The 20,689-nt window shown below is 47.1% G+C and overlaps 1 protein-coding gene across 4 annotated transcripts in view; it reads right to left on the bottom strand.

The window, feature by feature from the left end:
* Positions 1–592: 592 nt before the first annotated feature.
* Scrn1 (secernin 1) overlaps positions 593–20,689 on the bottom strand; it is a 62,128-nt gene continuing 42,031 nt past the window's right edge. For 2 of the 4 annotated variants that reach the window (XM_039108254.2, XM_006236512.5), the window contains exons 4-8: positions 19,922–20,124; positions 17,306–17,500; positions 14,149–14,314; positions 7,101–7,281; positions 593–4,148 (exon numbers count right to left, since the gene is read on the bottom strand). In XM_039108254.2, the coding sequence (XP_038964182.1) occupies positions 3,990–4,148; positions 7,101–7,281; positions 14,149–14,314; positions 17,306–17,500; positions 19,922–20,124 (904 nt within the window). In that variant the 3' untranslated portion in view covers positions 593–3,989. Of the gene's footprint in view, positions 4,149–7,100; positions 7,282–14,148; positions 14,315–17,305; positions 17,501–19,921; positions 20,125–20,689 lie in introns of those variants that run through there. The other 2 variants (NM_001025063.1, XM_063286615.1) reach the window with 2 other exon arrangements.

Here is a 20,689-nt window from a genome sequence, read left to right on the forward strand (position 1 = left end):
CTACTACTCCATGGCCTAGATTTACCACATTATGTATCCATCCTTTCTTCCATTTATCTATAGGTAAGTAATTAAATAAGCTAGGAAGCCTTGATTTCAATTCCTTTGGTACATACTAGGTATCTGGGTCATTATGGCAGTTTATGGGAAATCTCCATCGTTCACAGTGAACAATCACCTTCATTTCTGCCAGCAATTCACAATGTTTCCAGGTCCCCACCCTGTGGCTGCTGTCCTCACAGCTGCTGCTCTGACAGAGCTGAGTGGCGTGTGGTTATAGTTTGGGGTGTTGTCGTTGCAGACAGGGTTTCTCTGGGTAGCCCTGGCTGTCTCGGGATTCTTGTTGTAGACCAGGCTGCCCTGGAACTCAGAGATCTACCTGCTTCTCTGCCTCCCAAGTACTGGGATTAGAACGGTGCCCCACCATAACCAGCTGGAGTTCATTTTTTAAACAGTGAATCTGTCTTTGTAGAGAGACATGGTGCAGGGCCCTGATGAGGTTGATTGAGTTTTCAAAAGATTCCAATCAGAAAAATCACAGTCCTCTCATACGTGTGTTCATGAAGCACAAGCAAGAAGAGGCTCCTGGGTATTGACTTCAATGCTTTTATTGTACACTTGGTGCATTTAAAGACACTCTGAGGGCAAGCACTGGATAGAGACATCGTTTGATTTGAAGGTATTTGTACAAAAGGCTGTTAAGACCACATAGTCAGTCTCCCCCACCCCCAGGAACAAAGGCTTTCTGTTACACTGCTCCAGCTATGGCGATTCGGTTCTCACAACATGGTTAGAGACAGAACTTATTGATTCCTGCAAGAATTCTCTGCATGACAGTTCAAGATGGTTGGCAGCAGCCCAATAAAACACATTTGACACATACCACAGGACAGGAGTTGGGGCTCGGTGCCGTGTGGAATGAAACACTACGGCTGCAGGAGGCACAGGAGAGCTGGGATGCTCGACCCACACCTGCCACACCTCTCCCTCCATGGTGTGTTTTCTCCCAAAGCTGAGCTCTCAATTGAAGATGGTTGCAATACAAGAATGCAGCCAATAATTTGAAGGCATGCAGGCCTGGCTGCCCTGAGGACCTTCCAGAGTGGCATCACCTGTATCAATGTGAGGTGACAGTGCTTTGTGGTGACTATTATTTTTATAGCTACTGACTCACCGGAGAGTAAGGGAACTTTGCCACAGAGCTCTAGTAGGCATACACCTGCTTCATTAGCTTGTGAGGCGGACTCTTACAAACACTGAATCTTGTGTTGGGCTAAGTCTCCACAGCGTTTATCAGATGCGTTTATCCTACCACAGCTTCCAGACACTCCCAAGAATGATAACATACTACTTCCGCTTTACTATCTTATGCAACTCAAGTGTCTGCCCCCAGCTACGCTGCCACTTTCACTTATGTAAATCCCATCTACACAACACTAGCTAGCTTATGTTAGAGTCTATGGGGTAGGGGGGGCAGGTGGGCAGGTGGGCAGGTGGGCAGGTGGGCAGGTGGGCAGGTGGGCAGGTGGGCAGGCAGCCTGTCCTCAATGATCATGACTTATTTCTGCCCAAAGTGTGCTCGGGATCCCCCGCCCTCAGGCTTAATAGATATAGGGTGGTCTTCTGGGAAGTTATTTACAGAGCAATCTTCGACATTCTTGAATACCCATTTTCTACATGTTGTTCATAAAATTGACCCCTGATTGAGACATTACCCCTGTAAGAATGTTTCTTCAACAAGAAATCTGTTAGCTGCGTTTTAAAACAAATATTCTCCTATGTCTGCTTGTTCAAAATCCAGTATCATTTCTGTTGTTAATTTTGATAAACTCACTAAAGTACGTGCAGGCACCTCGCCAGATTCTCTTCTCTTGTCTGTTCCCATCCATTCCCAGAAAGCAAAGCTTTCATATCTCATCTCTTATCCATTGCCTGAGGAGAAAACCTTTTAATGTGCCAGGTGGCCCACAGAGGGCTACTGCGCCCTCTGGTGGTACAATGACAGCATAGGTTGAGCTGTACAATGCTCCATAGAACTGGTCTTTGTCTGATGCTGGACTAAAGTCAATTATAAAGACAGCCCCTGTGTTTTCAGTGCTCACCTGAGTAATGACATCAAGTTGTCACAGCCATCTGTGACCTTGGCCAAAGTAATGAGAGAAGGTGTCTGTGGCGTTTGCTATCACTAGACTTCTGATCAAACCCTGAATCACCTGGCTTGCCCCAGGCAGGTCAGATCTGCTGAGCTGGCCTCAGAGGCAGGGGGGAGACCACACAGGGAAACCACAGGACGGCCTTCTGCATCACCTTCCTTAAATAGCTCAGCAGGTGAGGTTGGACAGGCAACCGCTTCCTCCTCAAACCTCACCCTCTTCCCCTTTGCACCTACAGGGCACTTTCAGCTTAGCTGCTCTGCCTGAGACCCTCTAGTCATCAGCAAGAGATGCCACGTTAACGTGAATTTGTCCCACCTCTCATGCTTTGCCATTTGCTTATGTGTGGAACCCACAAAATGGTTCAGAGAAGGGCTCACAGCACACCTCCCCAACCCCTCTCAAACAAGGGTTGGAAGAGAAGCAAGATTTGTCCCAATAAAACCTGTAGCCAGCATCACACTGTGAAATGAGGGCTCAGTTCCCTGCCAGTTCTCACAGCCCAGGACACTGCAGCCAAGAAGGCAATGAGGCCATGCCTGAGATCACTGATAGTTTCTCTTTGCTCAGCCCTGACAAGAATGAGGACCTATAATTAGGCCCCCACAACACACACTCACTAGCTGCTCCTCTAATCTATACCTCTGCCAGTCATCTTTACACCCCTGGCTCCTTCAGTCATGGACAGTGGCAATGCATAGGCACCTGTACCTCTCTCCCATTCTAGACATTGTCCAAAGGCATCTGTCAGGCAGCGGGGCGTGAGAACAAATAGAGGAGATCCTGGAGGTCAGGTGCCCAGCACACAGATTTGTGGGACCTAGTTAACTAGGCAGTGGGTGGGTTAACTGTTCAGTGGATAAATGTCTCACTGCCTCTGGCCTCGGCCCACCCTGTCTTCCTCACACACTCCTGTGGCGTCAAATCCTTTGTGCAAACACACCGATGCTGGAAACAAATTAGGTTAATTTTGGGCTCTGCTGAGACCGTGGCTGCTCAGATCCCAGGCCCAGTAGCGCTCAGCAGACAAGATCGACCCTTTCCTTTCCCTCATTGGCCGAGATTTGCAGCTGGGTGTGGCTGCTCTGCCAGGGCCACTTAATGAATCGCATACAAGTTGCTGGCCATCAAATCCCAGTTAATGTCCTCAGGTGGGTGCAGTGCTGGATGGGGAGGTGCGGCTAATGTGGATACCCAGCTCTCCTGCAGGTGGAAGCAGGTCTGGTCCACTGCACATGATCACAGCTCACAGAACAAAGGTCTTTCAAAAGTCACATAGACTGGAGCAGAGCTGGGACTGTACCCATGGGTCCTCTGCTCCTTCCCGTTGGCTTTGTTTCCCAGGACATGCTTGTGGGGACTGTGAGCTACACACAGGCCTGTGCTCAGTGGAGGGAAGCTGGGGGGACCCTTCCCCCATCTGCACACACAAGAGCCTTTGGTATGAACAAAAGCCTTTTGCTAACCTTAAAGAAACCACTATCTAGAGAGGGGCCAGGCTCTTCACAGCTCTTGTCTTTCCCACCAGTGTGTCCCCACAGCCCTGTCCAAGGCGGAGGGAACCCTAGTTCCTCCTAAGAAGCTAAGGTGTCCATTGTCACTGAAATACAAGAACATCTTCAAGCCCATAGCTTATCACACAATGGAGCAAGAGGCAAGTGGGATCGCGTTACATAGCAAAGGGGAGGGGGTTGCTAAGCTGAACAGAGGGAACATTTAGACACAAGGAGGCCACATGGTAACATGGTAACTCTCGTTTTACTCAAACAGAAGAGTGTTTATCTGCTGGTAATTTAGTCGGGTGGGAAGTTTTAAGTAAGGGCGAGGGTGCTTACATCACTTAAAGAATTTCATCTCGGTGTCCACACAGTCATAGAAAAGGTCCCCCACCTCAGCAGGGTCTGGGGGTTCAGGGCTGCTCAGAATCTCTTCCATGGCCTCCAAGCCTTGCTTCTCCAACTCCAGCATGGTCTTCCTCAGTGTGCGGCCTTGCTCCTGAGGGAAGAACACAGCCATGCAGAACAGAGTGCGTCATGGCAGTAGATACTGACAGCCCAGGGTCCAGCTGGCTTCCTGCCCTCGCTCCCATTCCCCCATCTACTGATCCAAACCACCACCACCACGGGGACTCCTTTAGAATATGGTTACGTCACTGGCCTACTCGGAACACTTGCACGGCCACCAGCTGTCCGAATTTGGAATAAATCCTGACTAATGAGTGTTTGTCAAAATGCACTGGTCTCTTCCTTGTGTATCCATCCCCTTCGGCCATATCTGTGGCTATACTCCATGATATTCTCTGCCCATCACTCAGGTGACTCTGTCCCCTGGAGGCTCTTCCCTCCCTCAGCACCATGTCAACCTGTGCCCATCTTCAGAGCTCTGCGAGAGACCTTTCCTCCAGAACGTAATAGCTTCTTCTTGCCATAACCACCATCATCATGCTGTTCTAACTGGTCAACATGGCTGTATTTCCCATCACACCATGACCTCCTGGAGAGGAAGAGCTAGGCTTGTGTCAGCCTTCCAATGACTGGAGCACAGTAGGCGTCCTCAAAAAGGTAGTCTATTGAAGGGATAAATGGCTCAATTCATAAATAAACGCCACATATATCCCCTGGTCACTCTTTTTCTGTGATGGTGGTTTACAGGGGGTCAAGGCTGCATCTCAAGCTGGCAGCCAAACTTGGTAATATCTAAGAGTCTCCCGTGGGATGCTGGCTTAGGCAGCATGGAAGCCGGAGGACAGAGGGGGTCATGGAGAGTGGCTGAGGCTTAGCGCTGTGAAAGGACATTGGTGACCGTTCAACCTCAGTTGCAGTGGAGAGTGGAGACTGGAGACACTGGGATCAGTGTGTAGCCACCAACGACAGCAGCGGATGCAGAATGGAGTTGGTCTGAGCCTGTGACAAGCTGGGTGTGTTAAAGAGGGGAGAGCCTGAGAAATGGAGTTGCCCATCTCTTTGGAGTTCAGAAAATTGTGGGTTCCAGATGCCACACCGAGTTTGATTTACACAGCTGGATGTCAATGTTGCTTCGATTTGATTGTAACTATACCCTGGTTCTTCACTTTTTAAATATAAGACATAACTTAGTCTTCATTTTATGGACCCTAAGTTAAGAAATGCAGAATTTTTAAAGAGAACTTGTACTTTTAAAGTATTGAAAAAATTCTGAATCAGGGTCTCTCTAGTCCTAGTCTTAGCTGTCTTGGAACTTGCTAGGTAGAGAAGGCTGGCCTTTAACTAGGAGACCCACCTGCCTCTGTCTTCTGAGTGCTGGAATTTGAAGGTGTGCACCACCACATTTGGCTAAAGTATTGAAATTTATAAAGACTTAGTATTTGTGAAGGTGAACTGTGTTTCATACCATGACATTTACATGAAATCTTAAGACTCAGCCAACCCGGAAGGTGGGAAGTCTGTGGGGGATTCTCTTGATTAACAGTTGACCTTGGAAGGCCTAACTTACTATGAACGAGTCCACACCACCTTGGGCAAATGGTCATAGAATATGGAGGAAGCATGAGGCGCAAGCCAGTTAGCACCATTCCTTCATGGCCTCTGCTCCAGTCTCTGCCTCCCAGCCCTTACTGTGCGCTCCTGCCTGGCTTCCTTCAGTGATGGATTGTGACCCAAATAAAAGCTTTCCTCTAAAGCTATTTCTGATCATGGTATCTTCCACAGCAGCAGAAAACAAATCACAACGGTGTGGTTTAAGTGTGTACAGTGCACATGTACAAGTATACATACCTGTACATATGCATGTTATATGCACTCAAGCAGAGGCCAGAAGAGGATGTCAGGTGTCCTGCTCCACCTTATGACCTCAAATCATGGCCTCTCACTGAGTCTGGAGCTAAGCTGGTGACCAAGAAGCCCAAACAATCCTCTTTTCTCCAATCCCACAGCACTATCTGTGGCTCTGGCTACAGGCTCACACAGTTAGGACCAGCCTTTTATGTAGGGGCTGAGGATTCCAGTGTAGATCCCAGCCCATGCCGGCACAGCAAGCCTACCTAGCCATTCCTCTAGCCCAAGTCATTACCTTTTAAAATCCTTTTCAGATAACCACAGTGCTAAATGTAAAGAAATCAGGGCACAGAGACGGCTCAGCACTTAGGGGTACATAGTGCTCCTGCAGAAGACCTGAGTTCAAATCCCAACATTCATGTTGAGCTTCTTACAACTGTGGATAAGTACAAATCTTAAAGAGAAAATGAAGCGTGTGCACCAACTTATCTGGAGACAGTTCTTTCCCTCAGGACAGCTTAGGCCTGTGAAGAGTGATGATGCAAGTGAGGGAACACCTGACAGCCACATTCTGTGAAGATTCACCACTAATGGCTCCTGTGGGCATTTACTGGGTGCTAGGGGACACTAAGGGTTTTTCTTCATTGAGCTGATGTCTCATAACTTTATTAACCAAAGCTTTTCAGGTACAACAGTTGTACTCTGTGAGATTGTTTTAAAAAGAAAAACATACTGGAAATTGAAAATCTTGTTATTGGATCATGATAGAATACCCGTGGCATAGAAGCTACTTTTTAAACACATTTGAGAGCAGAGCTGTTTTGCCCACTCAGACAATGAGACTCCAAAGTTCACACCACTTTGGAGCAGTTACTGTTTAGTATGACTGATTCCACACAGTACAGATTTTTCACCTCCAAGGGTACACAAAGATTTTAGATTGTGTGTCTCTGGCGCTCGGAGATTAGCAGCAGACAAGAAAGAGATTGTCAGCCCTCTGCATTCAGAGTAACAGTGAAAGCAGAGGCTTTGTTTTCTTTTGTTTCAGAGGGGTTGGTAGGAAAGTTAACATCTACATTATCTTTCTGAAAGAGACCAGTCAGGCTAGAGAGGAGAGAGGTGCGTGTGCCAGTCACCTCGCTGTCTCCTTTCTCACTGACCTCCACCATCCTCCCTCGACCTCCTTCGGGCTCACCTGGTCGCTCTCGATGACAGCACGTGCCCACTCATGTGCCTTGTACAGCTCGTGCCGCCGGTCTGGCTTCTCCTGGAACCGAGGTTCCTTTTTGGCTGGGTCATCGTCCCCAAAACAGGGCGACTGTGCTTTGGGGACAAGTTTTACATCATCAACAAAGATGAAAGGCTTGAATATGGACCTAGAGAGAAAAGAGAACTGTGTCAGGCAGACTGGGCTTGGTGTCTGGGGTATCCAGGGTTGAGCCTAGTAAGGCAGGTGAGTGCAGGCCAGGAGACACAGAGCTGCACGTCTAGTTACCATTTCAGTAACACTAACAACCGTTTACGAAGGCCGATGTTGAAACAGACTTTTGCTGCTCTAGGAAGGCAATCGGAGAAGCCTCTTTTTGTTGGCAAAGAGGGGCAGGTAGACATAGTGTTCCAGGACAGGGCAGAATAAGCCATGCATTTGAGTCAAAAAGAGGGCTACCCATTTCTCTCCTGGGAAGACAGTGGTTTTTGCTATTGATCTTAAGGGTCTATCTTCTTGAAAACTCTTTGAAGTATCTCAGACTAAGATAACATCAGCTAAGCTCAGAGGCCTCTGAGGGGACATGACCGGACCACAGAAGCCTGTTTATCTAAGAGCTCATGCTGAACCGAGCAGGCGGTTGATGCCTCCTCCTCTGTCTGATGCCCACTCTCCTGGCGGAATGAGTACATATCTTAGAGGAAGTGCTGAGTGCAGACTCCTGCAGTGCAACACATGTCAGACTAGGCTGTCCCCAGGGGCTCTTGTTCCTCATTCCCCAGCCATGACTAAAGGAAATCCCAGAAGAGAGGAAGCTACCTGTGGACAGAAGGAACACACTTCCGCTTCCTGCAGCCTTTTGCAAATAGATCTTTGCTTTTCTCTGCTGCTGACTGCTGGGCCTGAAAGAGGAGTTGCTACAAAGCTGCAGTTGGCTACACCAACTTCGATTGCCTCCCAAGGGGAAAGAGAAGAAGATGAAGGAAGAAGTGTGTGCGGGACACCATAGGCAACAGATTGCTGTCTTCGGGTTCCATTCAGCTGTCATCGTGGTAAGCCCTGCCCTGTCCCACAGGGCCAGCAGCACTTAGATGACTGTAGTCAGTGCATATGCTACAGCAGCCCTCTCTGGCTGGCACAGGGACCATTCTGCACACACCATCCAAACACTCACCCAGGTCAGTACCGAGCAGAGCCAGTGACAGACAGTCTGGATGATGAGACCTTGCAGCAGGGAGCCACAGTCTCCTAGAACTGCTGAGGGGCTGAGTGAAGGCCCCTTGAAAAGACTTCCCCCGTTCTCACCAACCCCAGGACACAGTGTGTTCATCTGTCACCTGCTACCTCCTCGGTCCACCAAAAACTCAAAAGGGAGGAGAGATTGATTGGCTGAGAGCCCTGCCCTGCATACTGTGCTCTGACACACTGATCACTGGGGAGGACCCTGCCAAGGACCAAGCTGGTCATCCCAGCAGCTCTAAACCGGATGAGAACAGGAGGGGCAAGCAACTGGACAGAGGCTGGGAATGGCAGTATATACCCTCCCAGCATCGATGGGAGGCCAGTGGTTTTGCTCTGCTTCTCAAATGGCAGAAGTCATGGCTGCAGTCTCTCCCAGTCCCTGAACCTGTTCTGCTACCTTGGTGCCTTTCCATGTCTATTTCTATGAGAATTGCAAACTTGTGGGTTCCAACTTCAGTAAGTTCATGCCACCCAGTCCTGACCTTCTGTATCTTATATACAGGGGAATGGAGTAACACGTCAGAGCTCAGTATAATGTCAGTCTCCCTCACTACCTACTGCATGTGAAGTTCTCTAATGGTGATGTAAGGTGCCAGGTAGCTTTTCCAAGGCAAAGGGCAACATCTGTTCAGTCTTCTCAACTACCCTTTCTATTGGGAAGAACAACAGTATCAACCAACCAGACCCCACACCCACAGAGCTCCCAGGGACTAAACCACTAACCAAAGAGTACACATTGAGGGACCCATGGCTCCAGCCACATATGTAGCAGAGGATGGCCTTGTTGGGCAACAATGGGAGGGAGGTCCTTGGTCCTGTGATGGCTTGATGTCCCTGTATAGGGGAATGCCAGGGCAGGGAGGCAGGAGGGAGTAGGTGGGGGAGTGCCCTCATGGAGGTAGGAGGGGATATGGGATCGGGGTCTCTAGAAGGGAAACTGGGAAAGGGGATAACATTTGAAATATAAAGAAAATATCCAATAAAAAAAGAAAATTAAACACTAAATTTGAGCAAGTACTCATCATATTTGATACAGTCAAAGCTTCCCGGGTTCCTTTTATGGTCTGTAAAAAAAAATTAGCGTCCTCAACTGCTAAAAAATCTGAGACATCAATTTGTAGCCGAGGGTAAACCTGAGGCTATATAAGTTACATAAATAATAAAATATATGATGATAGTTATTATAAATGGTAAGAATTGTTGCTAATAAATTGAAACTAAATGATTGTTTGAGTGATGACTGAAGAAATACTTGTCGAATATGTGGATCATCTGTACCTCTGGCCTACGTCCTACAAAGGAAATGTGGGATCCTTAGCAGCTTGCAAACAGTCTAACGTTTTTGCCAATCTTTACTGCAAAGCACATCTGTAATTCTAAATAGAATCACACCCAAGCATCTTTCCATAACAGAATCTCAGATAGCAACTTCTTCAATGTACTTCTGTGAGTGTTCATGTCTACAGACAAGAAATGACTTGACCAAGGCCACACATCTAGGTGGTGTCAAAGCTGAAACTGCCTCTCTGAGTCATGGCCATTCCTTCCAGACACTGTTCCAGGCCACATTGCTCCAGTGTTCCTGAGGGTCACACTGCTCCAGGTAGGAGGGAATGATCCCATTTCACACATGAGATGACTGAGGCTCACAGAGGCCAGTGCTTTGTCCAAAGTTAGATTTCAACTAAGTGGTTAAATTCATGTCTTCTAAGTAAATATGAAGTCAGCTTCCCCTACTGATATATATATATATATATATATTATATATATCTGTCCAAAGAACAGTCTGACCTCAAACACCCTTCTGTTCTTGCTGAAGATAAGACACTCCCCAAGCAGCCGCACTGGGAGGATCTTGTGACCAAAATCTCTGAGGGACAGGAGACACAGAAAGGAACAATGCAAAGGCTGTAGCTCAGATGAATCTTTTCAGCCACGAACCCATGAGGGAGGGGGGTAAGGGGGCGCTAGCCTAGAATAACTAGCTTCTCCAAAAATGTAGGCGTCTTTCTGAATGGCTCATCTGTGGTCGTATGGCAACATCACTCTAATGTTACATTCAACGATGAGCAGAATCACTCAGTGAAGGAGCTTATGTCACACGGGAGCACTGAGAAAGCGCTACACAAGGAGCACTGGGAAAGATCACTAGGAAAAGCACTGGAAAGGAGCATCGTACAGGAGCACCAGGAAGGAACATTGTGTAGAAGCACAGAGAAAGAGCACTATTCAGAAGCACTAGGAAAAAGCACCATACAGGAGCACTAGAAAGGAACATCGTACAGGAGGAGCACTGGGAAAGAACAGTATTCAGGAGTACCAGGAAGGAGCACTGAATAGGAGCACTGGGAAGGAGAGCTGCACTTGTGGGGCACAGAATGACCCTGCAGCCAGTAGTCTAGAGCCAGAAGCTTGGAGGCATTTTGGAAGGTCAGAGGTGGGAGAGGGAAAGAAGAGGGGACTGGTATAGGAGGGACAAAGAATGAAACTGACAGGGTGTGGGTGCCATTTGATCCAGTGGCCATGTATATCTATGCTGATGTGCCCTGTGCACTAAAGGCCTCTTGTACTGACTTCCTCTAGGAACAAATAGGTGCCCTGTGCAGCTGACAGATACCCAGGTGTACAATCGGAGCCAATCCACGAGGGGCGCTCTGTTCCTTCTGTCAGCATGATCTCTCAGGTTAAGGTGACTCTGTTCTCCCTGTCAGCTTCCTCATCCTGTAGCTTGAGTCCACGTAGGTTTGCCTACATGCTGTCCCAGTCTAACAACTATACCTCCCTCTGAGAAATGACCTCTGATTTCTGGTGTTTGCCCACCTCTGTGGTGTGAACCCTCTCTCTTTAGCCAATTTAGAACCCCACCAAGACGTCCTAGTGCATGGGCTGGCAGAGACGAGTGAGCACAAGTTCTCTGGCTGCCACACACTCCAAAACCTCTACACTTGACAGTCTGAAAGAACCAAGGTCCCTCTCTAAACAGCCTTTCCCTCCAAATCTGTCACATCAGGGGAGCATCAACAAGTACTATCTCAGGAAATGGCTCCTGCTGATCACAGCCTGTTCCCCAAAGCCATCCAGCACCACTTGATCAATAGGAGAGTAGCCTGTTGACTCAGCAGAGGCGTAATGTGGTAAAATTTGTCTCTTCAGTAAACATGATTAAAAGGCCTTTCCCTCAAGCACTCAAACACATTTTCTTTCACTCTCAAATGTCCATGGTGCCTCGCACATGATGGGAGCGGGAACAGAGGGTGGAGGGCTGAAGGGAAGAGTCAGGTGTGAATTAGGCTTTCCAAGACCTATAAATGAATGTGTGGGACTTGCTAGAGAGGGACCTAAGCGTGCAGAGCCTGCCCATTGTTCCTATTATGGACTGGGAGGAGCAATTTATATATCGTGATCAGAGTCTACTGCTCAGAAATCAGCATCTCAAAACAGCTCTGCATTTCAATAGTAACGTAAGTCAGCTGAGATCGCTCTAATTTATTACCTGGAAAAAAAACCCAGGAGCAGGTAATTACACTGCCTGCTGACAAAAGACAGAATGTTCAGCATGCCCAATTACAGAGACGCACAGAATGAGAGCTAACTGCAGTTCTGAGCCACAGACAGCGACATGGCCCATTTTGCCGTGCAAGACAAAGCTGAACTGTCTTCTCAAAGGACTGTAATCTGCTATGAGGTCTTTCCAATTAATTTAACCATGAATACTTTTCTTATAAAACTACTTTCAAGTTTCCATTTAGTACCAGAAGGCAATTTCACAATTCATTTCTATAATTGGATTAAGCAGCCTGCTTCAACCTGAGCAATTGTATTCCTTTCTCTGGGTGTTCGGGTGAGAATAAGTCTCATATCCTAAGCCAAGTTAGCGTGGGACCTCAAGACAGGACAATGGACCGTGGCAGTCAGACCCGTTACTTAGAAAAACTCTATTTTCCTTAAAAAAGTAATGTCTGTCCATGTTGGCAGAACACTTCAGACTGAAACAGAGCTCTCGCTGCTCCTAGGGGTCCACAGAGCCCTTGGGAGGCAAGTCTTAGCCTATAGGAGGGGGTCTAGATACAAAGAGGTGTGAAAAACAGGATCTGCTAGGCCAAAACAAGGAGAAAGGTAGAGATAAAAATCAAGACTGAGCAGATGGCATGGGGGAGGATCACCGAGAGAGCATGCCAAGTGCAGAGTGAAAGACACCAGGAGGGACCAGCAGCAGGACCAAGAGCTTGGTGCATAGGAGGTCGGGGAGGGGCTGACAGAAAGCTGATCCCCAGCCTCATATACAGGAAGCTGCACACCCAGCCAGTTCCGGGGCTTCAGGCCTGTGCTGTGGGAGACTGATGAAGTGGAAAGGGAAGAGGAGGGTTAGGAAAGAAAAGAGGGAAGGGAAGACAAGGTGAGGGAAGGAGCAGGGCGAGAGGAGGAGGGAGAGAAAGGTAGGGAAGGGAAAAAGAGGGAAGGGAGGAAGAGAGGGAAGAGAGGGAGGGGAGGAAAGGGAGAAGAGGGGAGGGAAGGAAAGGCTATGCCTACTTAAAATGTTGGTTTGGGTTTTGTGTCTACTGAATCCCATCTTTCCACAGTCACCTTGTGTGTCTAGGGCTTAGTTTCTTCCCCTGTGAGGTTCTGGCCCTCAGCGTCTCATCTACACCACCCTTTTCCACGAACACACGCCATCCCTAGTTACTCAGCAGGCACGAATGTTTGATATGTAGTAAGTGCCTGGCAATTTGCCATTCGGATATAAAAGAACTACTTCAACTGTGCACTGGCAGAAGTATCTAATGGTGTTGGTAATAGCTTAAAAATAAAGCTGTGGTCGAAGCGGGGCTTCAGTCATCTGAAACAATCTCTAGGAAAGGAGGAAGGTGTAGCCGTTGCTCCATATTCCTGGCACTGTAGGAGGAAAACTTGTCAGCCACAAAAGGACTAGAAATTAATAGCAGTGAGTTCCTCGGGAGCAAATCTAACAGCTTAATAACCGACACTCAAACAATGCTCAGGGGTTTCCACTAACGAGACACCTGAAAACACTAGAGAGTCGCCTGGAGTTTTCCCAGGATGGCAGGTTCTGGGGTTCACCTCCCACATTCTGTTGGGGTAGGTTCAGGTCAAGGTGTCTGTATTTTTCAGACTGTCCTCATGTGCACAGGTTTAGAAACCTCTGGCTGGTTGGTTCTAAGTGACTGCATGCCTGAATGCTGCCAGGGAGAAGGGCCACCGTCTGCCTGGCACCAAAGGATGCTCCTTATAAATAATCTCCAAGCCTACTGTGAATTATTAGTTTGTCTCATTTCATCTTCTCAACAATACAAAGGCGGGGGCAGGGCTATCCCATCTTAGTGAGGCGAAGTGCTTGCAACTGCTAGGTGGTAGGGAGAGGATTCCAAACCTAGCTGTCCCTCCTAAAGGGTGTGCCCACAGTACTGAGCAGTACTGCCTCGCTGATGACGTGGGCAGAAAGCAGCCCCCAGACACAATGTCAGAAGAGTAGCAGGTGCTTCTGTCTGTATCAGCCCTGGACCATTTTGCCCAGGACCTCACAAGAGTTACAAAGAGAACTCTTTGTAAACCGTGGGCATCCCTGTATCTGCTCCTTACTGCCTTCTGCGCATCCTTGCATCTCCGTCTATGACACACGCTTGGCCCGTGATCTATACTCAGCAGTAATAACTGTGTTCCATTACTGAACATTATGTGGTTTTAGCCCAGCACCCCAGGCTAAGGACTGAGAAATACCACTTAACTATCCAAGGGAAGGGCATGGTCAGGAGTATATGACATGTTTCGGATGAACCTGGAAGGATCTGGGGTCCCGGTGAAGTAGTGAATGCACGGTGAACTTCTGTTCTGAGGCAGGACAGACACTATACTGGCTGTGGTAAGGAAAGACTCAGAATCTATGCAAACGCCACTGGCTTTATCTCGTAAGATGTTAATCATCGTCTGCACCGTGATGCTTTCTGAGAGAGAGAGAGAGAGAGAGAGAGAGAGAGAGGAGAGAGTAAATATAACCATGTAACTGTGAATATTACCAACCAAAACTGATTCACTTCTTGTCACTTTTTAACTAATAAATCCCCTGAAGTCATACCTGAGAATATAACTTCTCAACTACTGAATGTAATTCCCAGTTGCTCTGGTGACTAGGTTTGGCCACGTGATAAATTCTGGCCAGTGGGAGATGAGCAGAAACGGTATATGCACATCTCTGGGCACATCCGTGTTCTGGTCTTCACTTTTTTCTTCTGCCTCCCTGCTGGCTGGGACAGGCCAACAAGTGGTCCACAAACTGCAGCCCAGAGCTGAGCAGATACTCCACAGAGCTGCCTCTCCACAGAGATGCTGATATGGGAAAGAAAGCGCTTCTGTTCCTTTAAGCCACTTCATTCAGATCTGTTTTTATAGCTTTACTTTTACCTCAGCTACTCCAATAACTGAACAGACACACACATGAAACTGCGTGAACCCTGTATGCGGCCCTCCACACCCTCAGCCTCGTGCCTGCTTGTCGTTCATGGGAAGTGTAGTGTCAGAAGAAGGACCACTCTGCTGTGTGAACGACACTCAGGCTTCAGGACTCCTCGTTGTATATTCAGATGAGTGGACTGTGTCTCTGATTGCATGCAATCCCACTCCGACAGGATCTCCTCTGGTTATGATTCTATAGAACAGTCTTTCAGCTGACTGCGATCATTCAAGCCTATAAGCCCTTCGTTTGGGAAGCTGAAACAGGGGGAACACTACAGTGTTAGTGCCAAACCAGCCTGAGCTACAAGGAAACCTTTCTCAAAAAACAAAATAAAGAAAACATGGTACTATGTGGAGAAGCAGTTGGCCAACTGCGGGTAGAGTCCAGGTTTCAGACTGGAACCTGCGATAAAGTCCCCAGAGTACCAAAACAGGTATGCAAGCTCACAACCCCACTCTCGGTCTGTGTGCACGGAGATAGCAGCAAACAGGAAGAGGCCTCTTCGCTATGATGCACAGCCTCGCTGCAAATTCCTGTTTACATTTTACACAAAATACTAGCAAGGTTTTTTATTTCTTCACCTACCCCGTGTCCCAACTTCCTGTCTCCTGAGTTGCTATCATATTGAACCCATCTCTAACACGTTGTCAATATCTCTGTCATCTGCGTTCTGTTTCTTCCCTTTGCTTCGCCCCCATCCCCCACCCTGCAGGTTCCCAGCCTGGACTGTGCAGGTGGTGCCCCCTGGAGTTATAATACTCCTCCATCCTCTGCTTCCGGCTAACCAGTGCGGATTTAGGGTTGGTGTTTGAGCGTCCCTCCTTTTGTTTTAGCTTAAAATTTTTGTAATTTTTTTCATGAAGCTCCCACTCAAAAATGAATACTTCTATACCTGTCTGTGTAACACGCTTTCATGTTGTTTGTTTGGATTTTCGTTGTTGTTTTATTTGCTTAGTTTTGCTATAGCTGAAAGTCTCAAAGCATTAGTCTTCATCAAAGATCAGAAAACGTTGTCTTAAAGAACCAGATAGAAGACATGTTAAGCCTTGGACGCTGTGTTCTCCACTACACTCTACTCACAGCAACTTCTCGGCTTCACCATTGGTGGCCACAGGCAGTTCAGTTCACGACGGAACCGGTTTGTGCCAGAGTTTAAACCTGGCATGTCCTCCAAAGGTCATGCTGAAGGTCTCGTCCTCAGGCTATGATACTATTGTGAGGGCCTCATAATATGAGAAGGGTGAGTTCGTTGGGGTTGTGGCCTTGAGGAGACTCTGCCCAACCCCCATTGCATCCTGGCCATCATGAAATAAGCAGCTTCGTCAACATTCTTCAGCTACCATGATTCCTGTTCCCATTTCAGACCCAAAAGCAACAAAGCAACTGATTCACAGTTTTCTGAATCCATAACTCAAAGCAAACTTTTCCACCCGATAAGTATTTTTATCTTAGGAATTGTATTATAGTGATAAGAAAATTGAGTGGCATAATAAAAACTTTATTTACAAAAGAAGCTGTTGTTAGAAAATATACGTTGCCTAAGAATAACAATGCCAACCAACCAAAGCTTCCAGGGACTAAACCACTACCCAAAGACTATACATAGACTGACACAGGGCTCCAACTGCATATGTAGCAGAGAATAGCCTTGTTGGGGCACCAGGAGAAGGGGAAGCCCTTGGTCCTGCCAAGGTTGGACCCCCAGTGCAGGGGAATATGGGGAGGGCAATAAGGGAGATGTATGGATGTGTAGGGGGAATACCCGTATGGAGGAGGGGAGGGAATGAGGGCTTATGGACAGGAAACTGGGAAGGGGAATAACATTTGAAATGTAAGTAAAGAAATATATCTAATAAAAAATTTAAAAAATTTAATCCCAAAAATAAAACCAAACCAAACCAAACAAAAACAAAAACAAAAACAAAAACAAAAACAAAAAAAAAACAGCAAATAGAAAATGTGACCATTATAGGTCTGGGGGAGGAGTGTCTATTCATGCATATAAACAAGGAGCAATCCGTTCAATACATTTGCCTAAATATGGATTCTTAATCAGAAGTTAGTAATGCGTGGTGGCACTGCTGTATGCCCCAAACAGGTTATAAAGAGAATTCAGTTCAACAGCCCAATGCAGAAGTTCATGGAAGAAAGTAGTACTCAGGCCCAATGAGAGGATCCCAAAATGAGTAGAAGGCTTATCCTGCAGGCTTAGTAGGAGAAGCAGGGTTCTTCCAAGTTTCTGAAGTTCTAGAGGTGATCCAGTATCACAAAGGATCCCATGAGAACAGCAGTGTTCGCCATCCATAGAAATAAGCAACCCTTCCATGTTCCTACAAGTGTAGCAGCTGCATGCAGCCATGTGCAAGCTGTCTCCTTGCTCCTGTCACCAGGAACAAGGTGCAAGTTCGTGTTTAATATGCAAGGCTTATTCTCAGCCCCTCCTCTGTGTCTGCCCTCCAAAGTTTGGAGCAGGTTAACTTACCTTCTTGCTTTTCTAAGCTGTCTTTGCCTGCACAGCAGTCCAAATGGTCATCAGCGGGAGAAAAGACTTGGGCAAAATTGAATTCATCCTCTCCGGTCCACCAGCCTTGACTCTGAGCATACGTCCTGAGTTCTGGGTGTTCTTCGTCCATCTTAGTAGTGAGTGAAAGGTGATTGCAAATGCACCTCACTCCCTCTGCAAAGAGCCCAACGCCTGGTTAGTGGAAGGAACCCAAGACTACAGGGAGGAATCAGTTCCATTTCTGAGGAGAGAAGAACACAAAATCCTTCATCCTCACTCCGGGAGACATCCAAAAAGGTTCAGCCTGACTCCATTGGATTATTACAGCTGAGATGGATGTCAGATTTACTGATCTTAAGTTCACAAACAAAATGAAACGCTCATGGCCCTTCATTTTGGCTAAATAAACTCCAAGCATGTGTGGTTACAGGGAAATTGAACAGGTCTTTGAAAGGACTTCTCAGGAGACTCAGTCTATATATGACTTCTCTACAGGGATACTCCACAAACTTCACAGCTTCCTCCTCCCCAGGAACACTTCTGCCATCCCCACCCCCACCCACACACAACCAGACACATGAAGGGTAACTTGGTCCCTAAGCTTTAAGGTGTTTGTCTAGACTGCAGGGGCTAGGTTCCCATTGCTAACTCAAAAGGACTGTTCCCAGAGGAGTCTCCCAGGGACCATGTTGAGCTTCCAAATTATTGGAAAAAGGAATAAGAAAGAAAGACAAGGCTATCTTAGAGCTCTTATTGCCTGAATCCCACTATATTAGAGCCCTTTCAGCCTGAATCTGGGAGCCTTGAAGCCAGGTCATCTGGACTATTTCCCCAGGATGCCTTGCTTTGATGATTTATACCTCCAAACTATGCACTCCTGACTGAGAGGCTCTGGTCATTGATCATTCTTTTTTTCCCCATAGGGTATTGGCCATGTAAAACTCTAATTAAGCAACAGAAAACAGTTATGATCTAAAAAAAAAAAGAAATGATATTGGGACCATTTATACTAAGCTATTCAAAGAAAGAAATGTTCTTGAGTATGCCACAGAGGTTATTTTCCTAGAGGGCTGGTTTATAGTAAACACTTGTTTCTTAAGAATCAGAATGGAGAGCACAGAGTTCAGTAACTCCCACCACCGTGAATCGAGTGCTGCTGGGGTCAGAGAACATGAAACTGACGATGGAAAAAAACGGCTGTTTGAAAAAGATGTTTAGTGAAAAACAACACTCGTTTTGTAGAGGTGGGCCTTTGTAAGCGATGCTTTGAAGGACGCCCTGCTTCTGAATGCAGTTACAGATCAAAAAGTCTTAGATTCTACTTAAAAGCAACTGCACTGCTTTGAAACACAGCCCTCCTCCAGCTCTTCTGAGAGAGCCATTTGATAGCATCACTTTGTCTTCGGAGGGTTTGTGTAAAGGAGTTTTAAGTTCCCGTCGGGGAAGGGGAGCTGGAGGTCTGAGGGTAGGGAGGAGGGAAACTTTTGTTCTGCTAACCCTCTAAGATCAGGTAGGGATCGTGCACAGGCCCTGAGAGATAGGCACATGGAGGTAGGCAAACTCCCTGGCCGCTCTGCTAGCCTGGTCCACACCATGTGAAAATGAGAGGACGAAGTCTTCACGCACATAGAGAACTGCCTACCCTCTTGTTCTCAGCAGGGTGGCTTTGTGCATGGACCATGCTAATCATGGGTGAGCCTCCGTCCCTGGAACCTGTGCACAAAAACAGGTTTGACGCCCAGTGACTGTCAAGATCTAGCTAAGGTCAGATTTGGTTCTGATTAAACACTGAGGTAGCAAACGGATTTCATATGTAATGCCTTTCATAATTAGCTGGTTAAAGGCTTCATAGTGAACTCGACTAAACAAAAGTATGCAGGGGTGTAGAGGTCAAGAAGATGACAATGTGTTGATGGACTAGCCGGACATCCCCAGAACTTGGTGAGGGAGTCTGCTGATGCATGTGGTATGTATTTATCATCTTGTCGCAGGGAGTGCAAGGGGACCGCCAATGACCAGTTTCCTGTGGAGTTATGTAGGAATTCTGGAAGCCCTTTAGCCAATTCTAGAACTCTATCCCATTGGGAGTCTGAGGGAGAGCCCTGGAGTGGTGGTACACTGTCTCCACACTGAACCAGAAACAAGAAGCCGTATGAACTAGAGGGGCGCTTCCCATGTAGATGGCCAAGTCCATGATGCCCTCCTAGAGATGGAGTTTCAGACATGTGACCTGGTTGGCACCCAGTGGCACTCAATAGTCCCTAGAGACCCAAGTTTCTATTTTAGAGGATGAGTCTAAGCTTTAGCAGCTATGGAAGTGACAAGAGGTTTGTTGACTTACTATGATTCAAGACTCCTCGTTCTCTTGCCCAACCCATAGCCATGGTTTATAGTTACAACTAGAGATGTCCAAAAAGCAAGCAGGAAGTGTAGAATTAATTAAGATACTTGGCAGGAAAGGCATGCCTAAGCCTGAAGGGGATGCACAGAGGATACTGCACAGCAGCACAGCTCTTCTGGGCCAGCCCAGCATATCTGACCAACATCCTCTCAGCCCGTCCTACCCTCAAAACTCCAGATTCTGTACCCCCTCACCTGTGATTCTCTCAGCAGCCCAATACTTCCCTACAGTCTCCAGCACCCAGGCTTCATCACGATCCACCAGCAGATATGCACTTTGGAAGCTATGGCAGGAATGGGCATCTTCATAATAATTTCCACCTTGTCCATGCTCATCCAATAAGGAGACGATGATGTCTAAGGCTTCTTTAGCTGTTGTCCCTCGTTCTAAACCAAGCCTGAAGGAAATCATAAGCACACCTCCATCACTTCAGGCCACATGATCATTACCATAGCAAGGGAAGACTGGGACATGTGCCACGTCGGGAAAGATGCCAATACATACAAACATGCTAAATATTCAGACCAATATATGAACTACTTAATAGTACTTAACTCAGAATGCCTCTCGTAACACAGCCAATTAAAAACTGTAGAAATGTGTTCTTCTGTCTTTAGATTTGATTGCCTTTCATAAGAATAGAAATCTCATGGGCCAGGGGCTGCGTCCTCTATACTCACAGCTCGTTCTTGCTCTTGGCTCACTGTATAACTGTCCAGTTCAGCTCTAGGTTGGTTTTTTCCTCCTGGCTACTGCCCTGAGAAAAAGGAAATCTCTCAAGCTTGGATCAACGGTTATTCTCCAGTGGGTATTTTGGGTACTGTTAAAGCCTACTTTGTGTGTCTTTGAAGTTCATGTTGAAAACGTAACACCAATGAGTTGGTATTATGCAGTGGGTCTTCTGGAAGATGATGAAATCATGGGAGTGACATCATCATGAGTACCAATAGTGTCCTTTATAA

Source organism: Rattus norvegicus, chromosome 4 (assembly GCF_036323735.1).
Source record: "Rattus norvegicus strain BN/NHsdMcwi chromosome 4, GRCr8, whole genome shotgun sequence".
NCBI lineage: Eukaryota > Metazoa > Chordata > Mammalia > Rodentia > Muridae > Rattus > Rattus norvegicus.